At 37.7% G+C, this 26,507-nt stretch overlaps 1 protein-coding gene across 2 annotated transcripts in view; it reads right to left on the bottom strand.

Annotated features, from left to right (window-relative positions):
• The window catches only part of xrn2 (5'-3' exoribonuclease 2), a 309,462-nt gene that overhangs the window by 241,578 nt on the left and 41,377 nt on the right, over nt 1-26,507 (bottom strand). For both annotated transcript variants that reach the window (XM_028797522.2, XM_028797523.2), the window contains exons 11-13: nt 2,710-2,843; nt 1,570-1,627; nt 693-800 (exon numbers count right to left, since the gene is read on the bottom strand). In XM_028797522.2, coding sequence (XP_028653355.1) covers nt 693-800; nt 1,570-1,627; nt 2,710-2,843 — 300 coding nt within the window. The remainder of the gene's footprint in view (nt 1-692; nt 801-1,569; nt 1,628-2,709; nt 2,844-26,507) is intronic.

Genomic DNA, 26,507 nt, shown 5'->3' with positions numbered 1-26,507 from the left:
ACAAAGATTTATATTATTTAAAACTAAGTAATGATCAGGAATCTATTCTGACCATTCACTCTCCTCTCTTAATACACAATCATTTCAAGTGTGTATAAGCAAACTAACTTGTTCAACGTTTGGAGGATAATGTACTAGATACAACAGAGAATTGTCCTATTCGGTGCAAGAAAACACAAATAGTAAGACAAACATGTATTTGTAAGCATTCCTTTCATTTTAAGATATTTTACATTGTTTTTGAGATATCAAAGGTTAATTTGGCTATGATTCATGTTTATAAGCAGTTACAGCTTATAGCCTTTTATTTTAATTTAAAGACTGCATTTGCAGTGAATGTTTACTTAAATTCACATTAAAATTAAAACAAAATAGTTTGTTTAAATAGAAAAAATACATTGTGCTTCAGTATATTCTTAAAAGAATCATTTCACTACCCACCAGTCTTTAGATCATCTCTGTGCATCACTACAGATTAAGATTTTCTCAATACAAGCTTCATTTTAACCTTGTAAAGCAAATTGTTCTTCAATTGTTCTTCTCTCAAATGTAGCCTTTAACACTGATTAATGTCAGCATCCACTGAGCTCTTTTCCCATGAGGTATGGGAAAGTTGTTTAAATCTGTACTACTGAAGGTCCTGCTAAGCATATCCCAAAAGTCAAATTTTAGTGTTGGTAAAATGTACATACCTCGTCTTCCTTTCTTTTTTTAAAGATGTTATCTTCTGCCACTCCCACAGCATCCATAATCATCTCAACTCGCTCCAAATTTACAAACCCATTCTCAGTCAGATAACCCTGAAAGTATTATTAAAAAAAAAAAACAACACAACACTAGATACACTTATTTTGATTTTCTTCAATGTAACAGACATATGATTTTTTTTACCCTTTCCTGAGATATCCTGTGGGAGAATAATGCTTTGGAAAACCACAAGACACCTAAAATTAAACTTAATACATTACAAAAAATAAATATGAATGAAAAGCTTCAGATATCCAATACATCATTCTTAAAAACCTATACAAAAGCTACAGAGTATTTCAAATTACTCCACAATTTAAAAAAAAAAAAAAAAATTGCATTTTTGAATTCTTAAAATAACTGATAAAATTACCTTCCAGGGAACAGTAATTCTTAATATTTCCTAGTACAAACTGAAATACCAGTCTGGGTGAAATGTTGTACTAAGCTGAAATATAATGCAAAATGTAATCTTTTTTAAAAAGCCATCATTGGCCTGTGATTTACAGTACCATGCTGTCTGTGTAGATGGTTACATAGACCTGAAATGTTGATGGATATTGTGTTAAGAAACCTCTACTTCATAGCTATAAATATGTTTGGTTACCTTGATTTTATTGCACTGATTAATTAATTCGAAGGGCCTACATACGTATGCTGTGTGTAATATATATTATACGTTTATAATTCTGCTCCCTAATCCAACAACAAGTGTATTTCACATAAGTGAAAAACATATCTAAAAGAAGTTGATTTGGTTGGCAGTGGGGCGGTTGTCCAGTGTGCATTATCATTCACTTAAACTATTACTGTCATACTTACCCCAGTCTTATGTACTACATTTTTGTATATGCCAACTAATCGATCAATTGCTCCTTCCCTAGTAGAGGAAAAAAGGTTATGCATAATATTAAATTTTGTTTTTTGGCAATTAAATAAAGGTTTCAATACATCAATTACAAAAGCTTTCCAACATAACTGTAGGATCTCAGATAGCCAGACTCTACACTACCAACATTGTTTGCAATACAGGAACCCACACTGGACAATAGTAATGCTCTGGTTCATTGGCAGTCAATCTATATAGGTGCATTTTCACTCCAAATGACTCCATTATTGAGAAATAGGCAGATTTCAAAATTTATTTTTCATGATATGATTTTTGTTTAGTTTTACAATAATTTGGGTGTAATGCTCTTTTACACAAACGTATTAGGGCAGCAAAGGAAATGTACATGGTGTTTTTCTGACAGAGCAGCCTATAAAAAGAGAACAGCCAGGCAGACATTAGCAGAGATAGACCAGAATATTGGCTTTTACATTAAACTGGAATAGTAAACGAAAAATTAACCTAGCCGCTGCTGTGTGCATGGAACAAAGGTAAATGTATATACTGTATTTGGTGTAGCTGAACTGCAATTCAAAGAAAGAAGGCAGGCATGTCTTTGGCAGAAATTAAAATGGAAAGAGTTCAGAGTTTTTAATTTTGTCCTTTAAAATGGACAGCCTGTCTGAGTGGAGACGGTAAGGGAGCATGCATTTAGTACAGTAGCTCAAATTTTTAATTAGAAAAAAAAGAAAGAAAAATGTTTCCTGGTTGCTTTGTAAATAATAGGCCTATTAGCTTAACAGCCAAATACTGTATATATCTACTTTAAGTGTATGGTATGTGCTATGTGTAAATATTCTGTGCATGTTTTATTACTTTAGTTTTAAAAAAGTGTTTTAAGAGTATTTACTTTATGAACAATATTACTACAGAATTTTTCTTCTTTAATAAAAACTAAACAAGTAAAACCTGTGATCTGCAGTTCAATGGTAAAAACACCAAGGTTCTCATTTTAAAAGAGAACATAAGGCTTCCACACATCTGGCTATACAGAAAGCATCCTTAATATACAAATTCCAACTCTGCCAGAACAACATACAAAACATTTGGTAAAAAGTAAAATCAAAACTCACCTAATTTCTAAAGAAGGTAAATGGGGTAAAAAGTCATTGCCAACAAAGAAACACATGAATACCCAGTCATCAATGCTTCTTTCAATATCAAATGGGAAAGGCAAACTAGCCATTGTTAGTTCTCTCTCCAAATACTGCAGTAGAAGGGAAAAAAAACAAGTCAATGAACTGCTGGACTCATCACATTACAATGTGCAGTTTGACAAGAGAATAAAAAACATTACTAAGTTTAAATGTTGTAACACATAATCATACAATGGAATAATGCAATTAGCTAGTAAATTTTTTTTTTTTTTTTTTTTTTAGAAAATGTTGATGCTACAGTGGATATTATGCAAGAACTAGTATGCTTTGCTTATATTCAATATAGATGCAGTTGTTAAATAAAGCAATTTACCACAAAAATTGCCAAATTACTTCTCAAAATAACCACACAAATGTCTATATACCTTGAGATGTAGCAGAACCAACCAAGATAAGACTAACATTAGCCAAGCTCCATTGGTTTCAACTAGGAGTGCCCGATATTTCGATATTTATTGCCTACAATAACATCTTAATTGTTGTTTTGATGATGTGCAAGCTGGAATTATCAAATGTCATTCACGTTGCAAAAAACTATCAAAAACACGCCTTGACTGTCCATGTATTAACTGTCTCGTGTAACCTAACAGGGTAGACTACAGCATGTGCACAAAGCGAGCACATAGACATGCATGGTCAGCGCGTAGCTGCCTAAAAATGAGTGAACAAACAGCAGCAGGGGATAAACGGCCACAATATACATGGTTAGATTTAATTACAAGACATAGATCATCACTTGCATAGAGTTGGTTTGACTTTGAAAAGGCGGATGTTGCTCAAAATACAGGAACCTCCAAGCTATATCCGAAATCCGGTGACATTAAAGACATCAACAACTAGCTTGTTTCACCATCTGCAAAGTAACCATTGCACAAAATTTGAAGAAAACGAAAAGCTTCAGAAGATCACTGTCCGACAGGTGTAATCACCCAAGGGATAAGCACAAAAGCACACTCAGCAAACTTTAGCAGAATCATTCACAAAAAAGTGCCAAACGACAAGAAAAGCAACAGCTGGCATGACAAGACAGCAAGAAGACAGAATGGTTTGCATGAAAACAGATAGCAGGGCTAATATCAGGGCAGTATGTTTTGGACATAGGATTCATATTGCCAATGAGGAGCCATTTGGGTTTCGTCTATAAAATGCAATTTAAGTGAAACTGATCTAGCATGGAGACCATTACATACCAGGCAAAAAAAAAGTTAGAACGAATTACGTAATATGTTCGAACACATTATTTCCGTAAGAAGCATATGCTGATCAGGCATGTTTTATTTAGCAAGCTGTCTTGGTTGGGGATTCTCAATTTGAAAGCACTATTTTTTCTTTCATTATTAAAAAGATTCGCACAGATCCCGGTCTCCTTACCCCACTCCATCCCATGCCTATGGCTACAGAAGTTGGAGTAGGTGATGAGCAACAAGGGAGGGAGCCAAAAAAAAAACAAAACACCACCACACATGAATTCAGTGAATCCTCTGCACACTGCCACTGAAAAAGAGATCAAGAGCTATTTGATGATATCTGAGGTGCACAGTGATGTAAATCCACTTGAGTGGTGGAAGACACAAAAAAAGTACCTGTGCATCTCTGCCTCAGGCAGCTGTTCTGAACGGGCTTTCAGCACCGGAAGAAATGATGTAACATGTAGCGGTGTGCGGCTCTGAAGCCAGATGCTGTTGAGAGACATTTCTCTCAGGAGAATTTTATAATTGTTCTATTTTTTCTGATATCATTTGTGCAATATTGGAAAGAATTTTTTTTCCATCATTGAGCAATTTATGACTGAACTTTTTTTTACAAATGCTATAGTTTTTTTTCCTGTGCAGTACTTGACTTGTGTTGCTGCACAATGTATCTTACAGCAGAGCAGTTTATATGTTTTCCAGACTCTAATGTTCAGGCCCTGATTAGTATCTTATTCCCTTTGGATTCATATCTTGTTTACATTAAGGGTAAGTGTGTCTAACATTAGAATCCCTGAAGCTTACAATTTTCTTCTTTGACCCTGACCTCCTTAAATTGTAATAAAAAAATTGCTCAAATTTAGTTTTATTCAAGAATCAAGAACAAAACTGAATTTAAAAAAAAAAAAAAACTGTTCAAATGACATGTTGCTTTTAATGTCTGTGTGCAAAGAAAAGTAATACTCACCATAGACATTACGGTGTGTGTTTGCTCAACAAGACACCAAGGAGAAAAGATTAAGCTGTATCTATATGTCTGATTTTATCCTTTCATCTCTAACTTTTACATGTACCATAAATTTACGCTGGATGTTACAGACTCACATTAAATATATTATATAAAAATAATAGCAGCTCACTACTCAAAATGCTAAATCCAGGGACGACGCAAGATTCAAACCTATTACCTGGAGGTTGCTAAGCAGTAGCTTTTTCACTGTGCCATCTGCATAGATCTGAGACGGAACAGCGTTACCACTGTGACAAATGATTGAAAATGAAACGTGCAAACACACACGTAAGCCAACATCTTTAATTTTTACTGACTGATATTTGGGCTTCAGCATCATGTTAACTGAGCAATTTCTTTTTCTTCGGTTTTATTCTTGAATAAAAGCATACTTGTTTTGTTACACCTTTTGTGAAAGTTTTTATTGGACATCTGGGCTTCAGTCTTCACACATACCGGTACATTCATGTCAACATTATGTTGTTGTTACTATAACATGAAAATATTTTCTGTTTTAGCTGTGTGTTCAGCATTGCTTGCCTTGCACTTCCTGTCATTCTGTATTAACACAGCTCGTTGTAGACACGGACCACAAATGAAATGTATGTATTTCTAATCACAGTATTTAAATTACCTATACAATGTACTTACAAATGCATCACCAGATAAACACAGACTTCAGCTGTGAGGAGTGAAGCAGGGTGATGCCTTCATCTGACTGAATGGGGTATGGGGGTTGTATCTCAGTTTTAAGTAAATAAATAAGACCCGTTTTCCTTAACTGTTGTTTCCATTAATCTCATTAGTAAGCTACAATAAAATATCCTACTAACAAGAGCATGCTAGATCGATAAAGACTTTTACAAATTTTTAAAGAATGCAAAATATCGCCTAATTATCATTATCGTCAAAGTCCCAGAAAATACTGAGAAATAATTTTTTTTTTTACAATATCACACACAACTAATTTCAGCATTAAAAGTTAAGACTTGCCAGTTACCCCAGGCTAGATGTAACAAAGCAGCCTCAAAACATAACAGTCTCTTGCGTGTTTCACAGTATGTATAGGTTGTTGTTTTATTTGAAACCTTAATTTTTTTGTCTGTGGACATAGTGCTGATATGACTTGCCAAAATGCTCTTCTTCCAATGAGCTGTCACACAAAAAGTGACACATGATGTGATCAGACACAGACAGACATTAACTTGAGTTCAGCTTGTATCTCTTTGGAAGTTGTCCTTGAGTTTTTGTCTACCATTCTGGGGTCAATTTTCCTCTTACAGCTGCCTCCAGTGAGGTTGGCTACAGTCTCACAGATCTTAAACTTTGTGATGGACGGCTGTGACCCTTGCCCGGCTGGGAGGCCAATATACCGCAAGGACTGGGGAAGCAGATGTGCACAGGACACTACCTCACCTGAAGTGCTAGATAGAAGCTCACTGGGTTGCTGTGGCTTCACAGATTCCTGCAGGGATCCATGGGAGTTGGAGTTTGGGACAGCCCTGTTGGGTTCCGTGGGGACGACCAGGGGGGAGCTGCAGAGCCCTACATTGGGCTTCCTCCACACATGGGAGTGATTCAAGAACTGTCTAACGACCCACCTGGAGCACTCCCAGAAGCAGCATAAAAGGAGCTGCCTTACTTCACTCAGGGAGCTAGAGTCAGATGGATGAAGCAGAAGGAGAAAAAGAGAAAGAAGAAAGGACTGTGCATAATTGTGTTTGGTGCTTAAACTGTGCTATTGTGGGGAGTGAGGGAAAAGTACTTCCCCAATGAAATAAACGTGCTGTGCAACACTTGTGCCTATGGCGGGTGTGTTCATGTGTTTGGGAAAGCTGGAGCACCCTGGTGGTCACAACTTAATCATATCTGCAACTTTTGTCAAATGAACATCAAGCAGCTTGAAGATGGCTGCTTATAGCCTATGACTGATTGCACAACTGGAGAATTGTATGATACTAATTAAAGAAAACAGCTAATTTGAAAAAAAACACTATTTATGAAACTTTCTAGGGATAGCAACAAATGTATCCAGGTCATTTAAGAATATTTGTAGAATAAGAAATACTTAATTGTTTTTCTTTACTCAGTGTCATATCAAAGGAATACAGATTTACATGGGATAATTGCTTTTTATTTAATCATTTTTCAGGAGGCATGCAGAACCTTTTCAATGAGCTTTAAGGGTAACAACAAAATTGTCCACATCTGCATTAAACACACCCATTACTTTAGTATTCTGCACCCTACTCCCTCTTTCAAACTCTCTGCTCCACTAAGTACCTTTCTAGTAAATGGATGCAAAAAATGTGAAGTCAGTGCCCATCTATATTTTACATAAGTTGAAGCATGGCAAGTCTACTCATGTTTCACATCAGAAATTAACTGATTGTACTAAATTTTTCATTGTAATGATTCTCATTTTTATTTTATTTGGCAAACACTTTTAAAAACAAACTTAATTTTTCACTACTAAATAAACACACAGTAAAATTAAGACATGACAAGAAGCACTTTTATTTAAGTGCACACTTTCTTTTAAAAAATCTGGAGCATTATACTCGCTACTCTTCAGCCATCTATCGGCAACTAATTTTTCACATAAGCAGAATAGTAGCAGGTTATTTTTGGGTATGTATTTTGCCCGAAGCATTGGGCATAAGGCACATGTACCTGCAATGGTGTTGGTCGGCCTCACACTACCAGGTGCCACCAAAGAACGCTTTCGAGGGATGAGCTCAGCAAATGAGGACACCACACGAAGCAAGGGGAAGGTGCAATGTGTTTAGTGTTTTTATTTATAAAAAACAACACTATACAAGTGTCCAAAAAGTGCAGTGCTTCAAGAAAGTTCAGTAAATAAAAATCCAATTAAAAACAAAAGGTGAGGTGGAGGTTAAAATCAGAATAAATAAATCAATTAAAACAAGGTTAAAACCAATTGGCAGAAAAAAGTGTCATTTCTTAAAGTCTGGTGCATTATTCTTTTAATTGGTGGCTCCTCTGCTTATCCCATATGGGCCTTGCAGCAGAGGAGTCGTTCATGCTCCTGGTCACTCCCACTCCTCAGACTTGTTCAGCTGGAGTGACCCAATTCAACCCTTGCAAGTTTCGGCCACATACTCCTCTCCAGGGGCTCTCTTCCCAGCAGCCTGCCTTCTCTCACCAGAGCCCACTATCTTCAGCTCACTCACACAGGCGCCTTCCACCTTCTGCTCTCTCTCTCTTTAACCTCCATTCTCTTGGTTTTTTTTTTTTTTTTTTTCCTTTTTCCTCTCTTGTACTCACATTTCCCTATGTATAAAAGCTTGGCACAGCTGCGGCAATCAGCAGATCCCGGCGTCAATTAGGATTGCGGCCGATCCTATACCTGTGCAATAAGTGCAGGGCCATCCGCTCCTACATGGGAACCACTCTCACTCCGTTACCATACACCCACCTGAAGACACAAGTCTGGAGATAATTTAAAAGCCGCCAATCAGTCACTGACCTTACTTTACTACAGTACCATGTCCTTTGCGGGACTCAATCACAGTCAAGGAGGAAAAAAAAAAAAAAGTGCTCTGTGCAATCTGGTTTGGAAACTTAGGAATGAAGCGTACATTTGAATAAACAGTTTTAAAACAAGAAATTTATCATGGGTGTCATGCTCATTATTGGATTCATGATAGATGATGTCTATCTCTTCTGGCAGAAGATGATGATTCTTTTGTGCAATTTAAAGACAATGGAGTATTTTGATGCAGGACAACTCCAGAAGATTTGCCAATGTAAATGCAGATTTTTAAGAAACCAGGTTTCTCAAACTTGGATGATAAATTGGACTGGACTACCAATACTGATGCTCTGTGCAAGAGAGGACAGAGCAGACTATATTTCCTTAGAAGACTGGCATCCTTCAACATCTGCAATAAGATGCTGCAGATGTTCTATCAGACGGTTGTGGAGAGTGCCCTCTTTTACACAGTGGTGTGCTGGGGAGGCAGCATAAAGAATAAGGACGCCTCACGCCTGTACAAACTGGTGAGGAAGGCAGGCTCTATTGCAGTCATGGAGCTAGACAGTTTGACATCCGTGGCAGAGCGATGGGTGCTGAGTAGGCTCCTGTCAATAATGGAGAATCCACTGCATCCACTAAACAGTATTATCTCCAGACAGAGGAGCAGCTTCAGCGACAGACTGCTGTCACTGCCCTGCTCAACTGACAGACTGAGGAGATCATTCCTCCCCCAAACTATGCGACTCTTCAATTCCACTCATGGTGGGGGGTAAATGTTAACATTATTCAAAGTTATGGTCTGTTTGTATCTACATTTTTATTACTCTTTAATTTAATATTGTTTTTTTGTATCAGTATGCTGCTGGAGTATGTGAATTTCCAATTGGGATTAATAAAGTATCTATCTTTTTGCCTGAACCTGGTTATGTGTGTGCTAGAGCTGAGCCAATGGTCAATGATATTGCCCTTTGCTGCCCAGATGCATCGTCACTATAAACAAACATTGTTAATGGCCCCAAACATTTGCAGGAATTTCCACAAAGTGCAAAATTGTAGTCTTCACTTTTTGTTTTTCAATCTCACACCTCTCACAAGAAAGTGGTCTGGCACTCACATTTGCAGCAGGAGGACAGTCACTTGCTTAGCTAGTTTAGAAATAGTGTGCTGCAGCTGAGTGAAGGCAGCCTGATTAGGGCGTCTCACACACAGAATTTGAACGTGGAGAGTGCATGTCTATTTGTGGTGCTCGCAGACTTCGAGTGCTTGAAGTGAGACGATACCAGTGGCTCTTGAAGCTTCAAAGAGACCCCAATCCTTTCAATATCTTACACTAATATACACATGCTCAGATTTCTAAGAGGTGCCTCCAGTCCTATCGTGTTGAAAGTAATAAACTGCAGGGAGGAACAACAAGCTAACTAGACAGAGTACTGCCAGTAATTTAGTTCCACTTCAAGCACTGCTCGTGGGCAGATACTGTAGTGTCCCAGCTGTGAAGTGGCACATCTATAAACGTAAGGGGCTGAATCAGTATTTGTTTTTGGCATCAGCCAGTATGAAGGTCAGCTGCCAGCAGATTTCAGCCAATGTAAATTATAACCACTGAAAGAAACGGAGGGCTGAGGTCACAAGGCACTCTGCAATCCATTTAAATTCATTGGAGAGGGCCCCGTGTGGCTCTCTATGCAAAAAGATAAATGGGTTAAAAACGGAAGCCTGAGCTGACTGCGGGGGTTGAAAGGGTCAACAAGGGACTGAAATTTTTATTCTTTAAAGAAAGAAAAAACTTATTTCCCCATCCACATCGTCATCCTTTCTCTTCTATCCACATGGAGAGTCACCACAATATGAATGTAAACATATGGTGTATACAAGATAATAAAACTGAAATAAACTGATTAAATATCAAAGCAGTGCCTTACATTTTTAACAAACCCAGTGCTACCATCCTCATACAAGCACATCATACACTGCAAGCATGCAATACTAATCAACACTCCGCTTTATACATTTTTTGAAATAGGCTGTTTGCATGCATGCGGCAAAAAAGCAAAATGTGCACTATAGCAAAGCCACGAACAAACACATACCATACTGCAAAGGAAAAAGTAGTAGTTCTAGAATGCATGCCGAGTCACCTTTTTTGCTCCAAAGAATGTAGAAAAAGAACTGAGGATGTCGTGTTTAAATAAATAAAAGTAATTAGTAACTTCGTTTCCTAAAACCATCCTGTTGATAGACAATTATTCAAATCCATTTTATGATGACGCAGATCTTATTTTAGAGTTCTCAGTGCCAATATGACATTATGATTGTATCAATTTTAAATGAACTTTGAACAAATCATCTTCAACAATCATACTAACACTGAATGCTGCTACATTTGCTGAACTGCAGACAACCACTGCATCCCGGATTTAAAATGCCCGCACATCATTCCCCCACCACCCCCACAATGCCCAGTGTAAATGCTTCCTGTGGTAGGCGAGTAGAGCATGACTGTCTCCCCAGCAATATTTGAACCCAAATGAAGTGACAGTACTGTAGATCAATGTTCTCAACTGATGATGTGAAGACATCGCAGAGCCCTGGTGTGTGCACATAAACACACTTAATGTGAGACACCATTCTTTTTCCCTACGCTCCATCTTACCCTCACCACACCTGGTACAGCTGCAAACAAAATAATACTGGCGACCTAAATTATTATTATTATTTTTTTTTTTTTTAAATTATGCCTCATTGTTTTAGATGTCTGCTAAGTCAGTAGCTAACCTCATACTGTACATAAACCAAAGAAAAAACGCAATGAATGAGGTGGATAAACAAACACTGCTGATATTGAAATTGGTGATTTTAAAAGTTGCTTTAATATGCAGGGAAAAATCAGAAATATGGCAGTTGTGCCCCCCAATATCCCCCACCCCCATTAATGAGAAAAAGAGACAGCTTTAACATGCTGCAATGGATGTTTAACAGTTATTGAACAAATGAACAGACAGTCAGGGATCTCTGTTTCAACAGGGCCTGGAAGAAAAGTAATACTTTAAGGGTGCTTAAATCTGTCCAATGCATTAGGAGGGGCATGTTTAAGAAAATGAAGGATGATCATCTCTCTAATAACTCCTTAAAAATATGAAAAGTAGGACTGTGAAAGTGATGTGCAATAACAAATTTGTAAAATATAGCAACATTGCATAGTGCACCTAGAGTGACAATGCCAAAATTAACCTCAGCATTGTATTTTATTCCCCAAAAAAAATGTTAAAAGCGTCATTTTTATTAAATCTCAAAAGATAGAAATAGTAATCTTGAATAAAAATAATATGAAATGAATAATAAAAATAACTAATAATAATACTACTAATAATGCCAAAACAGTATGCAATCTCAAAAGAAGTTCTTTGTGTTGTAAAGTACAGTGAAAGACACAATCCAACGTTACAGTCGGGACAATAATAGCTTGTTTCTTTTTGGATTTTATTTCTAGATTTATCAGTTTTTTAACAGGACACTGCACAGTTTGAGATGGATTCTGGTTTTTTTCTATTGGAGGTACAGTGCATCCGGAAAGTATTCACAGCGCATCACTTTTTTCCAAATTTTGTTATGTTTCATACTTATTCCAAAATGGATTAAATTCATTTTTTTCCTCAGAATTCTACACACAACACCCCATAATGAAAACGTGAAAAAAGTTTACTTGAGGTTTTTGCAAATTTGTTAAAAATAAAAAAAACAAATCACATGAACATAAGTATTCACAGCCTTTGCTCAATACTTTCTCGATGCACTTTTGGCAGCAATTACAGCCTCAAGTCTTTTTGAATATGATGCCACAAGCTTGGCACACCTATCCTTGGCCAGTTTCGCCCATTCCTCTTTGCAGCACCTCTCGAGCTCCATCAGGTTGGATGGGAAGCGTCGGTGCACAGCCATTTTAAGATCTCTCCAGAGATGTTCAATCGGATTCAAGTCTGGGCTCTGGCTGGGCCACTCTAGGACATTCAGAGTTGTCCTGAAGCCACTCCTTTGATATCTTGGCTGTGTGCTTAGGGTCGTTGGTTCATCTTTCAGCATGACGTCGCCCCACTCTGAGGTCAAGAGCGCTCTGGAGCAGGTTTTCATCCAGGATGTCTCTGTACATTGCTGCAGTCATCTTTCCCTTTATCCTGACTAGTCTCCCAGTCCCTGCCGCTGAAAAACATCCCCACAGCATGATGCTGCCACCACCATGCTTCACTGTAGGGATGGTATTGGCCTGGTGATGAGCGGTGCCTGGTTTCCTTCAAACGTGACGCTTGGCAGTCACACCAAAGAGTTCAATCTTTGTCTCATCAAATCAGAGAATTTTCTTTCTCATGGTCTGAGAGTCCCTCAGGTACCTTTTGGCAAACTCCAGGCGGGCTGCCATGTGCCTTTTACTAAGGAGTGGCTTCCGTCTGGCCACTCTACCATACAGGCCTGACTGATGGATTGCTGCAGAGATGGTTGTCCTTCTGGAAGGTTCTCCTCTCTCCACAGAGGACCTCTGGAGCTCTGACAGAGTGACCATCAGGTTCCTGGTCACCTCCCTGACTAAGGCCCTTCTCCCCCGATCGCTCAGTTTAGATGGCCGGCCAGCTCTAGGAAGAGTCCTGGTGGTTTCGAACTTCTTCCACTTACGGATGATGGAGGCCACTGTGCTCACTGGGACCTTCAAAAGTAGCAGAAATTTTTCTGTAACCTTCCCCAGATTTGTGCCTCAAGACAATCTTGTCTCGGAGGTCTCCAAACAATTCCTTTGACTTCATGCTTGGTTTGTGCTCTAACATGAACTGCCAACTGTGGGACCTTATATAGACAGGTGTGTGCCTTTCCAAATCATGTCCAATCAACTGAATTTACCTCAGGTGGACTCCAATCAACCTGCAGAAACATCTCAAGGATGATCAGGGGGAAATGGGATGCACCGGAACTCAATTTTGAGCTTCGTGGCAAAGGTTGTGAATACTTATGTACATGTGCTTTCTCAATTTTTTTTATTTTTAATAAATTTGCAAAAACCTCAAGTAAACTTTTTTTCACGTTGTCATTATGGGGTGTGTCCTGCGTTGGGTTGGCGCCCTGCCTTGCGCCCTGTGTTGGCTGGGATTGGCTCCAGCAGACCCCCCGTGACCCTGTGTTCGGATTCAGCGGGTTAGAAAATGGATGGATGGATGGATTATGGGGTGTTGTGTGTAGAATTCTGAGGAAAAAAATGAATTTAATCCATTTTGGAATAAGGCTGTAACATAACAAAATGTGGAAAAAGTGATGCGCTCTGAATACTTTCTGGATGCACTGTATATAATCAATAAAATGTCTACCATTACGATGCTCTGGATTGATCCACAATGTGTTAGATCGACCGGGTCTCTTTAGCGGTATTGTGGACTGCAGATGTGCGACTGATTTGTTCTACAAGCTGGTATGTAAAGATTGCATGAGAGAGTTTCACCAGCTTCTTATTTGAACAAATAAGACAAATGCATTCCAAATGCACCATTTCATCAGATGACGAAATAGATTTTTGTAGTATTTCTGTTACCACCTCCGCATAACGAGATAGTCAATTCTTGATCCGCACGATCTACGCCGCCCATCGTGCTACTGTAGTCGACCATAGCACAAGGCTTCATAACCTTCTTCTTGCCTTTTGCCTGTACAGTGACTGTAGCTGCATTATGTACAATGTTAAGACAACATATTTCTCATCCTTCCATTTCAGTGCAAGCACTGTACTCTCTTGCCAAGCTTAATAGTGCACCTCACTGTAATTTAGCTCCGACAAAGACATCAGGCATGCCACGACGGTTGGGACACACTGTTAGATATGCATCAGTCTTTCTTTGCAGGAAGATGTCAAATAGCTCTGGTGAAGTACAAACATTGTCCATTTGTCCATGGTTTCAAAGTAACCTTGATCCAACAGGGTATCTATCAATGTCAGCACCGATGATGTAGCAACTCCATACTGATTGTATTTTGGATCAAACATTACCCCTTTCCCTCGCTGCTCAGGTTTTACTACAAGTCCTTGCAATATCAAGAAGCATAAAAATAAGCCCAGATATCATCAACAGTTACTGGTTACCATCTTTTTGAACAAACATCTTAGGTGTATGGTTATTTGCCCAACACTGTTCATCACAACAATTCATCTCAACAACAATTCTGTTGATCACCTCATTAACCAGGAATAACTTCAATAATAAATAATAATAATACATTTAAGTCAGTGAATCTTGGCTGTCAACGTCCACTGTTATTCCTGGCTGCACTACAAAATCAAAACTAGGTGGTGCTGGTTTATTTGAAGCAGGGTCAGACAGCCAGCCAGACGCGAGGGTCACTTTTGGATTCATCAAAAACACTCACCATATCAGGACAGATTAACTTCCTCTTCACTGCTTGTATCACTAGCAAGAGTGCGCAACACCTGGGCTGCTGAAAAATGTTTCTTATGAGACATCATTATTATGGAGGGGGTTACTGATCACACTTACAAGCAAGAATAGAAGACGCACCGACTCCTTTGCCCATGTGATGCTTAGAATAAAGCTTAAGCAAGACCCACCTATTGTGTTGCCAGAGTAATGCTTGGGACTTACGCTGACAGCACTTTTACAGCCCAAGTGATTCTCAGTTCTAACGCTTATGAAGACGCATCTGTAAAGTTGCCTGAGTGACACTCAGGACTAACGCTTTTAGCACAGTTTTTGCAGCCTGAGTAACACTTGGGTCTAATGCTAAAGATGTTAAAGTGAAGTTAAACATCCATCCTTTTGCATTCAAACTTCAGTTTTTGCCTTAGAATAAGACAGCCCTACCATGTTCGTGCTTTTCCATATTTTGCATGTATGGCAAACTCCAAATACTCATATATAATTCAAGAGTAGCAGACAAATATGTACAACGTGCAGCAGCTGTTTCAGTTTGAAAGGACACTAATTAGCTTTACAAGAAAACGGAAAAAAGCCAAGCAAAATGACACCTTTTATTGGCTAACTAGAAAGATTACAATATGCAAGCTTTCGAGGCAACTCAGGCCCCTTCTTCAGGCAAGATGCCTGAAGAAGGGGCCTGAGTTGCCTCGAAAGCTTGCATATTGTAATCTTTCTAGTTAGCCAATAAAAGGTGTCATTTTGCTTGGCTTTTCTCTACATTCATAATGGCTAACATGGTACAACACCCTAGTACTACAAGAAAACGGTACACTCACTTCACGTTCACTTGTGGGATCCATGACAGTTAACTGGCCACTCTTTTGATTGAGAGTACAGAGTACATGAATATTTTCTGCTTCTGAACAAATAATAAGCCCTTCAATTGTATAAAGTCTGTAGGTACATTTTCACTTAAAAACTAATACATCGGACAACACAGCACTCAAACAGCCACAATCCTAACCAAGGTCACAGGTGAGCCAGAGCCTATCCCACCTAAAGAATACATAAACATTTACCAAAATAGATTTTACTTATTATTTTCTGCACTAAGCAGGGCTTCTCATTTTAATTATGCTAAAGATATTAAGTGATCAAACAGGATCCATAATAAAATACAAATTAAAAAAATTAATTGTACTACTAACCTTTGAACCAAGGTTATTACAGTTAATGAAAACTAAAATCAAAACAAACTATTATTAAAAAAAACATTTTCGTAAACTGAAATAAAATAATTAACAAAACCTAAATGAAAAACTAAAACTAAAAACTATTAAAGAAGCTGGAAAGACTAACTGAAATAAAATAATAAAAATAACTTGAATGTTTTTGCTGTAAGTTTTTAACCTTTATAACTTGACTCTAAAACTGAAAGTCATCCACCACGAGCTACCTGCATATATTCATCCAGTGAATGGCGGCTGGTGAATGACAGTAGGTATTCACACAGCATTTGTGGTGACAGAGCAAGCTGAATAAGCACAAAGCGTGTGAAATAGATTTATGTGCCGCCTTTCTTTGCACTTGTTGTATATCAAGATGTAATTCAAATGCCTGAAATCAAAATGTGCCAGTCAACAAAAACTTTACCATATGGACAGAAAAATCATGAATGAGTAACGTTTCAGTTTATTTCTCAGGTGCCTGCTTTTTGTTGACAGTAATTCACCTGCCACTTCACACACAAAGTATAGAGAAAGTATAGTAATCACAAAGATTTTGACGAATCTTTATGTTTTAGAACTGCCCTAGTCCGAAACTACTGTTTTTGGAATAATGTATGTGTAATATATTATATATAACACAATAACTCAGAAACGCAACTAGATGGATGGATGAAATTTGGCATGTGGCTTTTACACCAAAATTGTTTATCTAACTTTTGGACCATTTCCATTAACCGGATGTGGTACTTTACCTGAACACGTACTCAATTTTTTTTTTTTTTTTTATTCATGCAGCTGCAGAGTCAGATTTATTCAACTTTATAATAATTGTTCAATATATTATTAATTTGATTTGTTGTTGATGGTTCTTCAATGTACATATAATCATTATCTTGCAGTTTACTCCTCAAATATCTATCCCCATATCTGAGAAAGTCTAAGGGAGACCGATTTTTGAAAATAAAACTGCACTGAGAGACTGACAAGGTCATCATACAAGATCAGCATATTGTTGCTGACTAATCACTTTTTCTTTATAAACGTTGTTAAACAACGAACTAATACAAACTTTGTAAAATTCCTGAGTCAGCAATGTCTCTGCTGAACTACAGGTAGCTAGGCGAAGACAGTCTGCCAAGTAATGAAACGCTAAACATACTAATGTATTTTTGCATTTATCCTATATTAAATTTATCTTTTTTAAAGATAATATTCACAGCTCAAAAAACCCGATATTGTGAATATAATCCAGTAGCAGAATTATGTTTTAAAATATCTGTCCCCATTATTTCTATGTTTCTCTCTCAAAACAGAACATATTCTTTTTGTTCTTAACATCAGCCATATCATACATATTGCATACCAGGGATTTTTCCTGCCTTGTATTCAAACCCGCTTGGGAAGGCTACAAGTTTCCTGTGATCGTGCTCTGGATAAACAGGTTTAGATAATGTATATATTGTTCTTAATCTCAGATGCCATCTGTTATTTTGTGCCTGTACATACTCTTATTACCTGCTCTTGCTCTGCTCATTATGGGTTTACTGTTCTTATGCATGTGGTATTCAAGTCTCACTGCCCCTAACCTTGACACTACATGCTTGTTTTTCTTTGTTTCCCTCAGTAGAGTGTTGTACCGTGTTAGCCATAGATTGATACAGGAGAAAGTAGGGTGAAATGACCCCTTTTATATTGGCTAACTAAATAGATTACAAATGCAAGCTTTCGAGGCAGCTAAGGCCCCTTAATCAAGAAAGGTGTAACAAAGAAACTAGCTTATATTGGGACAGCAAAGTGATTTTTTTCTTTCATCTTAACAACTTTTTTGGTCAAATGTTAGCAAAATAAATACACCTGAGCTGAATTAACCCTGAAAGAAGAGAACAATGAACTAATAAAAAATGTAGAGATAAGATAACCATCACTAGAGAAAGTCTTGTAAGGTTTTTTTTTTTTTTTTTTGAAATACATTGTCTGTAAGATAGACCACCAATGTAGTCAGCTGGTCAATCAGTGTTGTGAAAGTGATAAAAAGTCATACTGGGGCAAAGATGGCCAAGCTACTTCGTAATGTCACTGAGCAATGGGGAATTGAAGAAAACAGAACCAGTGTTATTCATAGATAACTAGGTAAATATGCTTGTCACAGCTTAGGTGGTCGACTTTCCTCAAATTAAATTGCTATATTAAATGTGATTTGCACACATTAAACTTGGTGGCTCAGTGCGTTCTCAAACTACTGGCTGTTGCATGCCTACTACGAAGAATAAGATGCATCACTGGATTTTTCCACAGAAGCATCCAAGGCCTTCAAGCTTTGTAGTAAAAGAGCACAGGATGATTATGGATGTAATAACCTGGTAGAACTTTGTACATGATATGGCACTGCCAGTGTGAAATTTTTTGCTTCCATACAATTCCATTGTTATGAATGCAAATACCGTATATGCTTCAATAAACGCAGAGTCTCTTATTGTCGCTGGTCTCTAATAAGCGCTGGGCTTCAGACAGAACGCGGCCAAATAGTAGCCGGTCCTTTGATATTTGCCTATTAGCGTACATTGTAAGCGTCTGTATCTTTATAGACGTGTGTAATACATGTGCATGTCAGCACGTTGCATATAGAAAGAAATACGGATATACCGGTTTCTAAAACTGCTTCATTTTTGTGCCGGGTTGAAGAAAGAGAAATTGTTGGCGGCAAGAATTCAAAGCGTTGTGACAAATCTGGAACAAGAGGAAGACGATAGTGAACTGGAGAACAACGAAGCCGGCATTGCCAATTCGGACAACGAATAGCAGCCGAAAGGTACAGAAAGACATTGCCATTTATCTTCAACAATCTTATGCAGTGTGTGAAATTCAAATAAATTAGCTGTTTGAAATATTAGCCGATATTTTTGTGTACCTACCTGTACCGACACACACGAAAAAATATTGCATTCTGAAGGTTTTTGTTAATAATAGCCGGTCTCTATTAAGCGCCGGGAGCCAAGGCTAGTTTTGCAAATAAATGCCGGGGGCCTCTATTGGAGCATATACGGTATACATATATTTTTATTATTTTTATTTTTTTTTTTTTTTTAATACCACTGCTCAAAATGACTTGAAAATACCCAGTTGGAAGAAAATTCTCTTCAGTAATAAAAAAATCAGCATTAATTTTAAAAACTGAATTACAATACATACACAAGTGCAAAACTTTAAAAATCGCAATGCAAATCAAATCAGCAGGCAAAAATCATTCTAATACTAAATCAAGAGGTCTCTGCAGATTCTCATATATACTAGACAAGAATGAAAAATTAAGAAATGCTTTTCTTCTGCTTAAGGGAAAATCTAAAAATACCTTTAATAATCATGTTTTTTTACATAAATTAGGCAATATTTTACTTAAAATAATTCTTTTTAGCATACAGTAATCCCTCGCTATATCGCGCTTCGCCTTTCGCGGCTTCACTCCATCGCAGATTTTATATGTAAGCATATTTAAATATATATCGCGGATTTTTCGCTGCTTTGCGGGTTTCTGCGGACAATGGGTCTTTTAATTTCTGGTACATGCTTCCTCAGTTGGTTTGCCCAGTTGATTTCATACAAGGGACGCTATTGGCAGATGGCTGAGAAGCTACCCAGCTTACTTTCTCTCTCGCGCTGACTTTGTGATCCTGACGTAGGGGGTGTGAGCGGGGGGGCTGTTCGCACACCTAGCCGGTATGGACGCTAGTCTAAAAATGCTGAAAGATTATCTTCAAGTTGCTATCTTTTGTGCAGCTGCTTTCTGAAACGACATATTGATTTGTGCTTGAAAAACAAACTCTGTCTCTCTCTCTTTATCTGCTCCTGACGGAGGGGGTGTGAGCTGCCGCCTTCAACAGCTTTGTGCCGCGGTGCTTCGCATACTTAAAAGCCAAACAGAGAGAAATGCAAACAAATCAATAGGGCTATCTCTGTGACAGTCACTGCTCCTGACACGCACTCCTTTGAAGAGGTAGATATGTTTGCATTCTTTTAATTGTGAGACAGAACTGTCATCTCTGTCTTGTCATGGAGCACAGTTTAAACTTTTGAAAAAGAGACAAATGTTTGTTTGCAGTGTTTGAATAACGTTCCTGTCTCTCTACAACCTCCTGTGTTTCTGCGCAAATCTGTGACCCAAGCATGACAATATAAAAATAACCATATAAACATATGGTTTCTACTTCGCGGATTTTCTTATTTCGCGGGTGGCTGGTGGCTCTGGAACGCAACCCCCGCGATGGAGGAGGGATTACTGTACTCACAAATACGGGTAAAACAAAAGCATGAACTTGTATACTTTCCTTAGATCGCTACCTAAAACACTACACCAGTGCCCTTTCAAATAAGTAGAATGCAGAGGCTGTGAATCTAGTCAAATTATAGGTCAACTGACATTACTCCTTAAAAGAAAATTATAGTACTGAACAAGACAAACAGTGCTCATGGGCTACTGGACACTTACTGTCAGAGAAGCACAACTCAGTCACAACTCAGCCAGGAACAAAGAAAATTAAATCAGTAACAAATGCTTCTGTTTTAGATGTAACGTTTTAAAAACTATTATTTAAAAAGATGTAAAATGAAGATCAACATACTGCTCTGCTCACCACACACCTACCTGTACTGCAGATAAAGCAGCACAGCTATAAGCCAAGATATCAATGGCTATAATTATAAAATCAGGAAGGGCTCACTGACCTAGACAACTGCTACATATAAACACTGAACATTGTTTTCACAATTATGATCCAACTGATAATATCAGACAATAATATACTCTGGCAATATTTGGTCTCCACTAATGCTGGAAGGTAAACCAGTTTATACCGAAAACCGCTTATTTTTGTTATGATATGGATATTTCTTATACTGCAACACCGGTTTAAATTGCCTAAACAACATTCGGAACGTGGCGCAGTGGGAAATTGTTTAAGGGGGACCTTTTTCACTGCTACACTGCTAAACACATGCAACGGAGTACATGCGTTAGTGGAGGTGTTGCGTGGAGGCTCTTTTTCACTGCTGCACCACTAAACATGCATACAACTGAGTACATGCGGTAGTGGAGGTATTGCGCGGTGAAAATGGACAGAGAACATTCCGAAACTGAAGCTGTAGCAAATGATAAAGTTGAACATGATGACATAGAAGAACTTTTGCTGGAAAAAGGAGTCACGTTCGTTGTCTGGAGATAGTTTGGATTTAAAAGGTCGAATGTGGACCATTATGTTCAAATGTGTGAATACCGTTTCTATACTACTGGATAATACTGCAAGCCAAGTGGTACTTGTTTTATTTTTTTTCAATACTGCGTAATGTACCTGGGTACTGTGTAATAGTGTGGCGACATGTTGACTTTATTCTCAACATTTCCGCTTTAATCTCGACTCTTATGACGAGAACAAAGTCGACACGTTGATTTTATTCTCGTAATTTGTTATTAAAAGTAGATCATAAACTAATCTCCATCTTAAAATGAATATTTAATTTACTAGATTTTCTCAAACCCCATCATAAGTTATGTAGCACATTAAATGCTTTGTGTTAAGTGTTCCCGGAGCCATGTTAATCTCTACGTGCTTCTTAAACTGACTTCCTCTTGCACTAAGAGGAGGCGCAGGCAGCACACAGAATACATTAATTTCATGATATTTCTGCTACCTGAAAATGATATGAAGTATTTATCTTGGCATTCTAAATTTTCAGAGAGCAGGAATATCATGAAGTGAATGTATTCTGTGTGGCGATCACTGCCTGCACCTCCTCTTAGTGTAAAGGAAGACAGTTTAAGAAGCGCTTGGCGATTAACTTAACACAAAGCATTTAATGTGCTACATTAACTTATGATAAATTAAACATTGATTTTAGGATGAAGTTTAGTTTACGACATTCTACTTTAATTACAAAATAAGCGGAGAATAAAGTGGAAATGTTGACTTTAATCTCAACATAAGCGTCGAGATTAAAGAGGAAATGTCGAGAATACAGTCAACATGTTGACTTTATTCTCAACATAGTTTATTTTTTCTTCTTCCGTGTCCGTATATTTTTTTCCTTCAGTGTGGCCCTAATACGATTCCGTAGGGCTATACCACAAATAACATTATAAATGCAACTTACACTTTTATTATTTATGTATATAACTTCGCTTGAAGCAAGGTCCATATTAATGCAATTTGCCTTAATGATGGTTCAGTTGGTAAAGATGTCATCACCAAGTTGCACTTGTTTTATTTTATTTTTATTTGGTGAATACTGTGTAATGCACCTGGGCTTGAAGTCTTGAAGTAATAGAATTATTACTGGAAGTTGCATGATTTATTTTATTGTTATTATTTATTAGTTTAAATATTATGCAGTTTAATGAAGGTAAAGTTGTTTAAAAAGTCACTTTAACGTGTCAGTGGACAGAGATTGTTAACATTAACAGAAAGTGTAGTTGGTTTACAAAAAATATTTACCATTTATTCCTTTTCTAAGACATTCAGTGCAATACAACTTTTGACAAGCACCTTTGGATATTTTACTAAGTCTAAATGCCTCTTTGGATGGTTGAAAATATGTTGTCAAAATTTTAGGTTAAGTTGTTTGCAAAATTTGTTCAATAAAAAGGTTCTATATTTTGACTGCAACTGTCATGCAATGTGATTCCTTCTCTTCATTAGTGCCACGCCCTTGAAAACTGTCACTTTATGGGGCCTAGCAAGCCTGTATTAATACTTGTGTGCACGTTAAAATATTTTTTTGTACAATGTACAATTCTCATGACAGTGGAATAGGTTATTCTTAGCCAGTCTTCTGCAGTAATTGCAGTGGAAAACGTGGTTAACATCCACTCATGCATGGGAAAATAATACTTTTGAATACAGTGAAACCGGTATAATTTTGAAAAATACCGTGATATAGAATTTTGGTCATACCGCACAGCACTAGTCTCCACATATGCATCTGTATTGGTTGAACCAGCACTGAAATCAAGATGCTAGGTAATATGGACAAAATTAAATTTCACAATATTTAACTAATATATCACTTCTTCTTCTTTCGGATGCTCCAGGTAGGGGTTGCCACAGTGGATCATCTTCTTCCATATCTTATTTAACCAATATATCACAACAAGATATTTATCAATACTTAAAAAAATATATGTTAATAAGCAAAGTTAATATTGTGCCTCCAAAGCACCAGTATTATATCAAAAAGGTGTATTGCAAACTATACATAGTCTTTTTAAAATAACAAAACCAAAAAAAAAAAACCCATTATTTCAAAGAGAATTTACATTTTGACTATTACAAACTATTCTTTTAAAACAATCTTAATATTTGAAGACACTGTAATAAAAGGATTCACTAAACGACAATATAGTTAACTTTTATTGGACATTATAATATTTCACATCAGCAAACCTGTACACAAAAAAAACCAAAAAAAAAAAAAACACAAAAACTGCTCACTCATAGATAAATATTTTTCACTCTATTGACATTTCAAGGACTTCAATTATATAAACAGTAAGGACAAAACAGAATACAAAAAAAAAAACACAATAGATTGAATAAAACTTGTAGTGCAGATGCAAAGACTATGTGCTTTTATTATTATTCTGAGAACTGTCACAGGCTGTGGGAGCGAGGAAGAGAGAGAAAGACAAGCTTGTCTACACTCCTGGGCTTGAGTGATGCTCTATGCCAAGTAACAATGTTTCCACCTATGCTAAATTCCTGGGACATTAGTTGCAGTAATATACAAGTATTTCTTTGTAAGGTGACACACTCAAGGTAAATTGGTTTTATTGGTTTTCCAATTTGGCAGAGGATCACGCTCACTGTCTGTGTCAGCCATCTGCAGATAGCTTTGCAGCTTTTTCTTAGAAAGCTTTTTGGAGCTTTCTTATCCCTGCTATACATAGAACTTTAGGTAAAACGCTATTATATACCCCAGGGGGGTATTTTTCGTATGTCGCTTAAACCATCCTAGATCAGGTGCCTCATCTTGGATGAGATAATGCCAGTGAAACTCATCCAGATAAGTCAGTTTTTCAAATGCAGCTGTGTATTAGATTAGTGTAGCTAGATCTAATCATACGAGATGAATGCGCGCGCCCGCGCTGAGTGAAAAGCCCATATATATTGAGTCTAGAAAACATGATCAGCAAGTCTTTGATAGGCTGCAACAAAATGACGAAAGAACGAGCGCATTTTTTTCCCACACACGCGGTGCAAGACCTTTTATTCGAAGGACACAAAGAATTTCAAGATTTAATATACATAAGGGGTAACACTGCAAAAGCAGCCCAGACCAGAAAAGACGGCTGGCAAAAAGTGGCCGAAAAAATTAAACGCTAAGTAGTGTACATTGTACTTACTGAATGCAGCGTTTCATTTCCTATGTGTCAGATTAATTATTATTTAATATGTCATAATTCCAGATCAAACGTGAGCACAAGGAGAACATGGGAACAGGTTAAAGTGAAGTACAAGAATATACTTCAAACTGGTAAATATTGGTATATAACTATTTAAAGTATTGTTGACATAAAGAATCATATATAATATAAAAACATTAATGTTAAAGCTAATAAGGAGGCAGACAAGCAAAAAACAGGTGGAGGTCCACGCGGTCCAGACCTAACCCCTGCAGAAGAGTTGGCTCTCCAGCAAAATGCCCATCGCCCTGTTTCTGAGGGCATTCCAGGGGGAAGCTCCTCCTCAGAACCAGTGGCAGGAAGCAGTTGTCACTTCATTTCAGGTAAAGGATGGTCATTGCATATTTGTCCTCCATGTGTGCTATAGGTATGTTCCATATAGCCGTCTTTTTTGTTGGGTCATTTGCAGGGAATGTCATATCCCTTGAACCTGTGTCTGACCAACGAGATATTAACGAAGGTCAAATATTTGATGAAGACACTGTGTCTGATTATTCATCAGGAGGAGAGGTACATTTTCCAAATAATGTTTGATCAAACTCCACTCTGATCAGTTCCATGTGCCCCAATCACATTTGGAAATCCTGGTAATGAGAATGTTAGGCTGATTGCGGGATTCTTTATGGAACTGTGGGTGTTTTAGCCTGTGTATTACCTACCTGCAATGGCATGAAACGCCTCTTTTATTGTCTGCACATGCAGGTGTCCAGGAAACACAATGAAAACCTGAAGGAAATGTTTCAGAGCCAAACAGACTTTACGAATTGCCTGACAAACTGTACTTTTCGATTGATGTTCCGCATCGCCTACAGTATATAACAAAGTGCCGCTTGCAAGAAACCTCAAAGCAATGCATACTGTCTGTGTGGTTGTGAGAGCCCGACTTCGCCGAGTTTGACTTCGAATATACGGAGCTAATAAATCTTTGAGGTACAATATTCCCCCTCAGCTAAAGCGGTATCTTTCGTACAGAATTTCCTCCAGGGGCAATAAAGGATCTTGCCGATCACGCAAAACCCTCTTTATATGAAATTGTCTTCGTATAATTTGCGCACCAATATCAATTGGTCACTCATTTATGAACGGCGAAGCCCTGACTGGATGACTTCCACGCACCGTCACTGATCACGTGTGTAAACTAATCCTTGTTTGCACAGAACAAACCTGCTCCGAGCAGGTTTGCGGATTTGGATGTGTTGCTATGACAACACTTCCAGCAAGAGTTTCAAAAAACCGACAGATCCAGGATCAGGCCAAATCGTCAACAATTACATCCGGCTAAGCGAGTAATCCACGTACGAAAAATACCCCCCTGGTCTTTAGTGACCTGGTATATACATATAAACATATACCCACACATTTATCAATAACTCATCATCTGGAATCAAGGACAGGGCTCTTTAAAGGGCTTGTGGTCCTGATAAACGTCCCCGTTTTTCTTTTCTTATCTCTTACCCTTCTAAATTAGTAAAAACCTATATTATAAGTAACACAACAGAAACAAATGTAATACACATATAGATACAAAGTAATCATGAAAAAAACCCACACATTTTGTTCAAGCAGCGACTATAAAGGCAGCACTTAAAATGCACTTGTAAAAATACAGACACTTCAAGCATGCAGAGGCCGTGTGTTTTTTTGAAAGAAACCTCCAATTGCTTTTTTAGCACTAGTTTGTTTAGGCATATATAGGCAGATGACATTGATTGAAAAATGACTTAAAGTTTATTTCACTTTTTTGTCATGCTGCGTGTCAAAAGAAGCTATGGCTCATCTTTTCAGACACTTGCTGTATATACAAATGTGGCTGCTCTGTCTACAAAAAGGTTGCTTATGTGGTCACCCTTTGCATCTGTGTGGCTTGCAAAGTTTACATATTATATAATTTTTTTTCTCTGCTAGGTAGGGTGTATTTCTCTGCCTTCCAT

This window comes from Erpetoichthys calabaricus, chromosome 3, assembly GCF_900747795.2.
Source record: "Erpetoichthys calabaricus chromosome 3, fErpCal1.3, whole genome shotgun sequence".
Taxonomy (NCBI): domain Eukaryota; kingdom Metazoa; phylum Chordata; class Cladistia; order Polypteriformes; family Polypteridae; genus Erpetoichthys; species Erpetoichthys calabaricus.
This window is presented reverse-complemented; position numbering and strand designations above follow the sequence as displayed.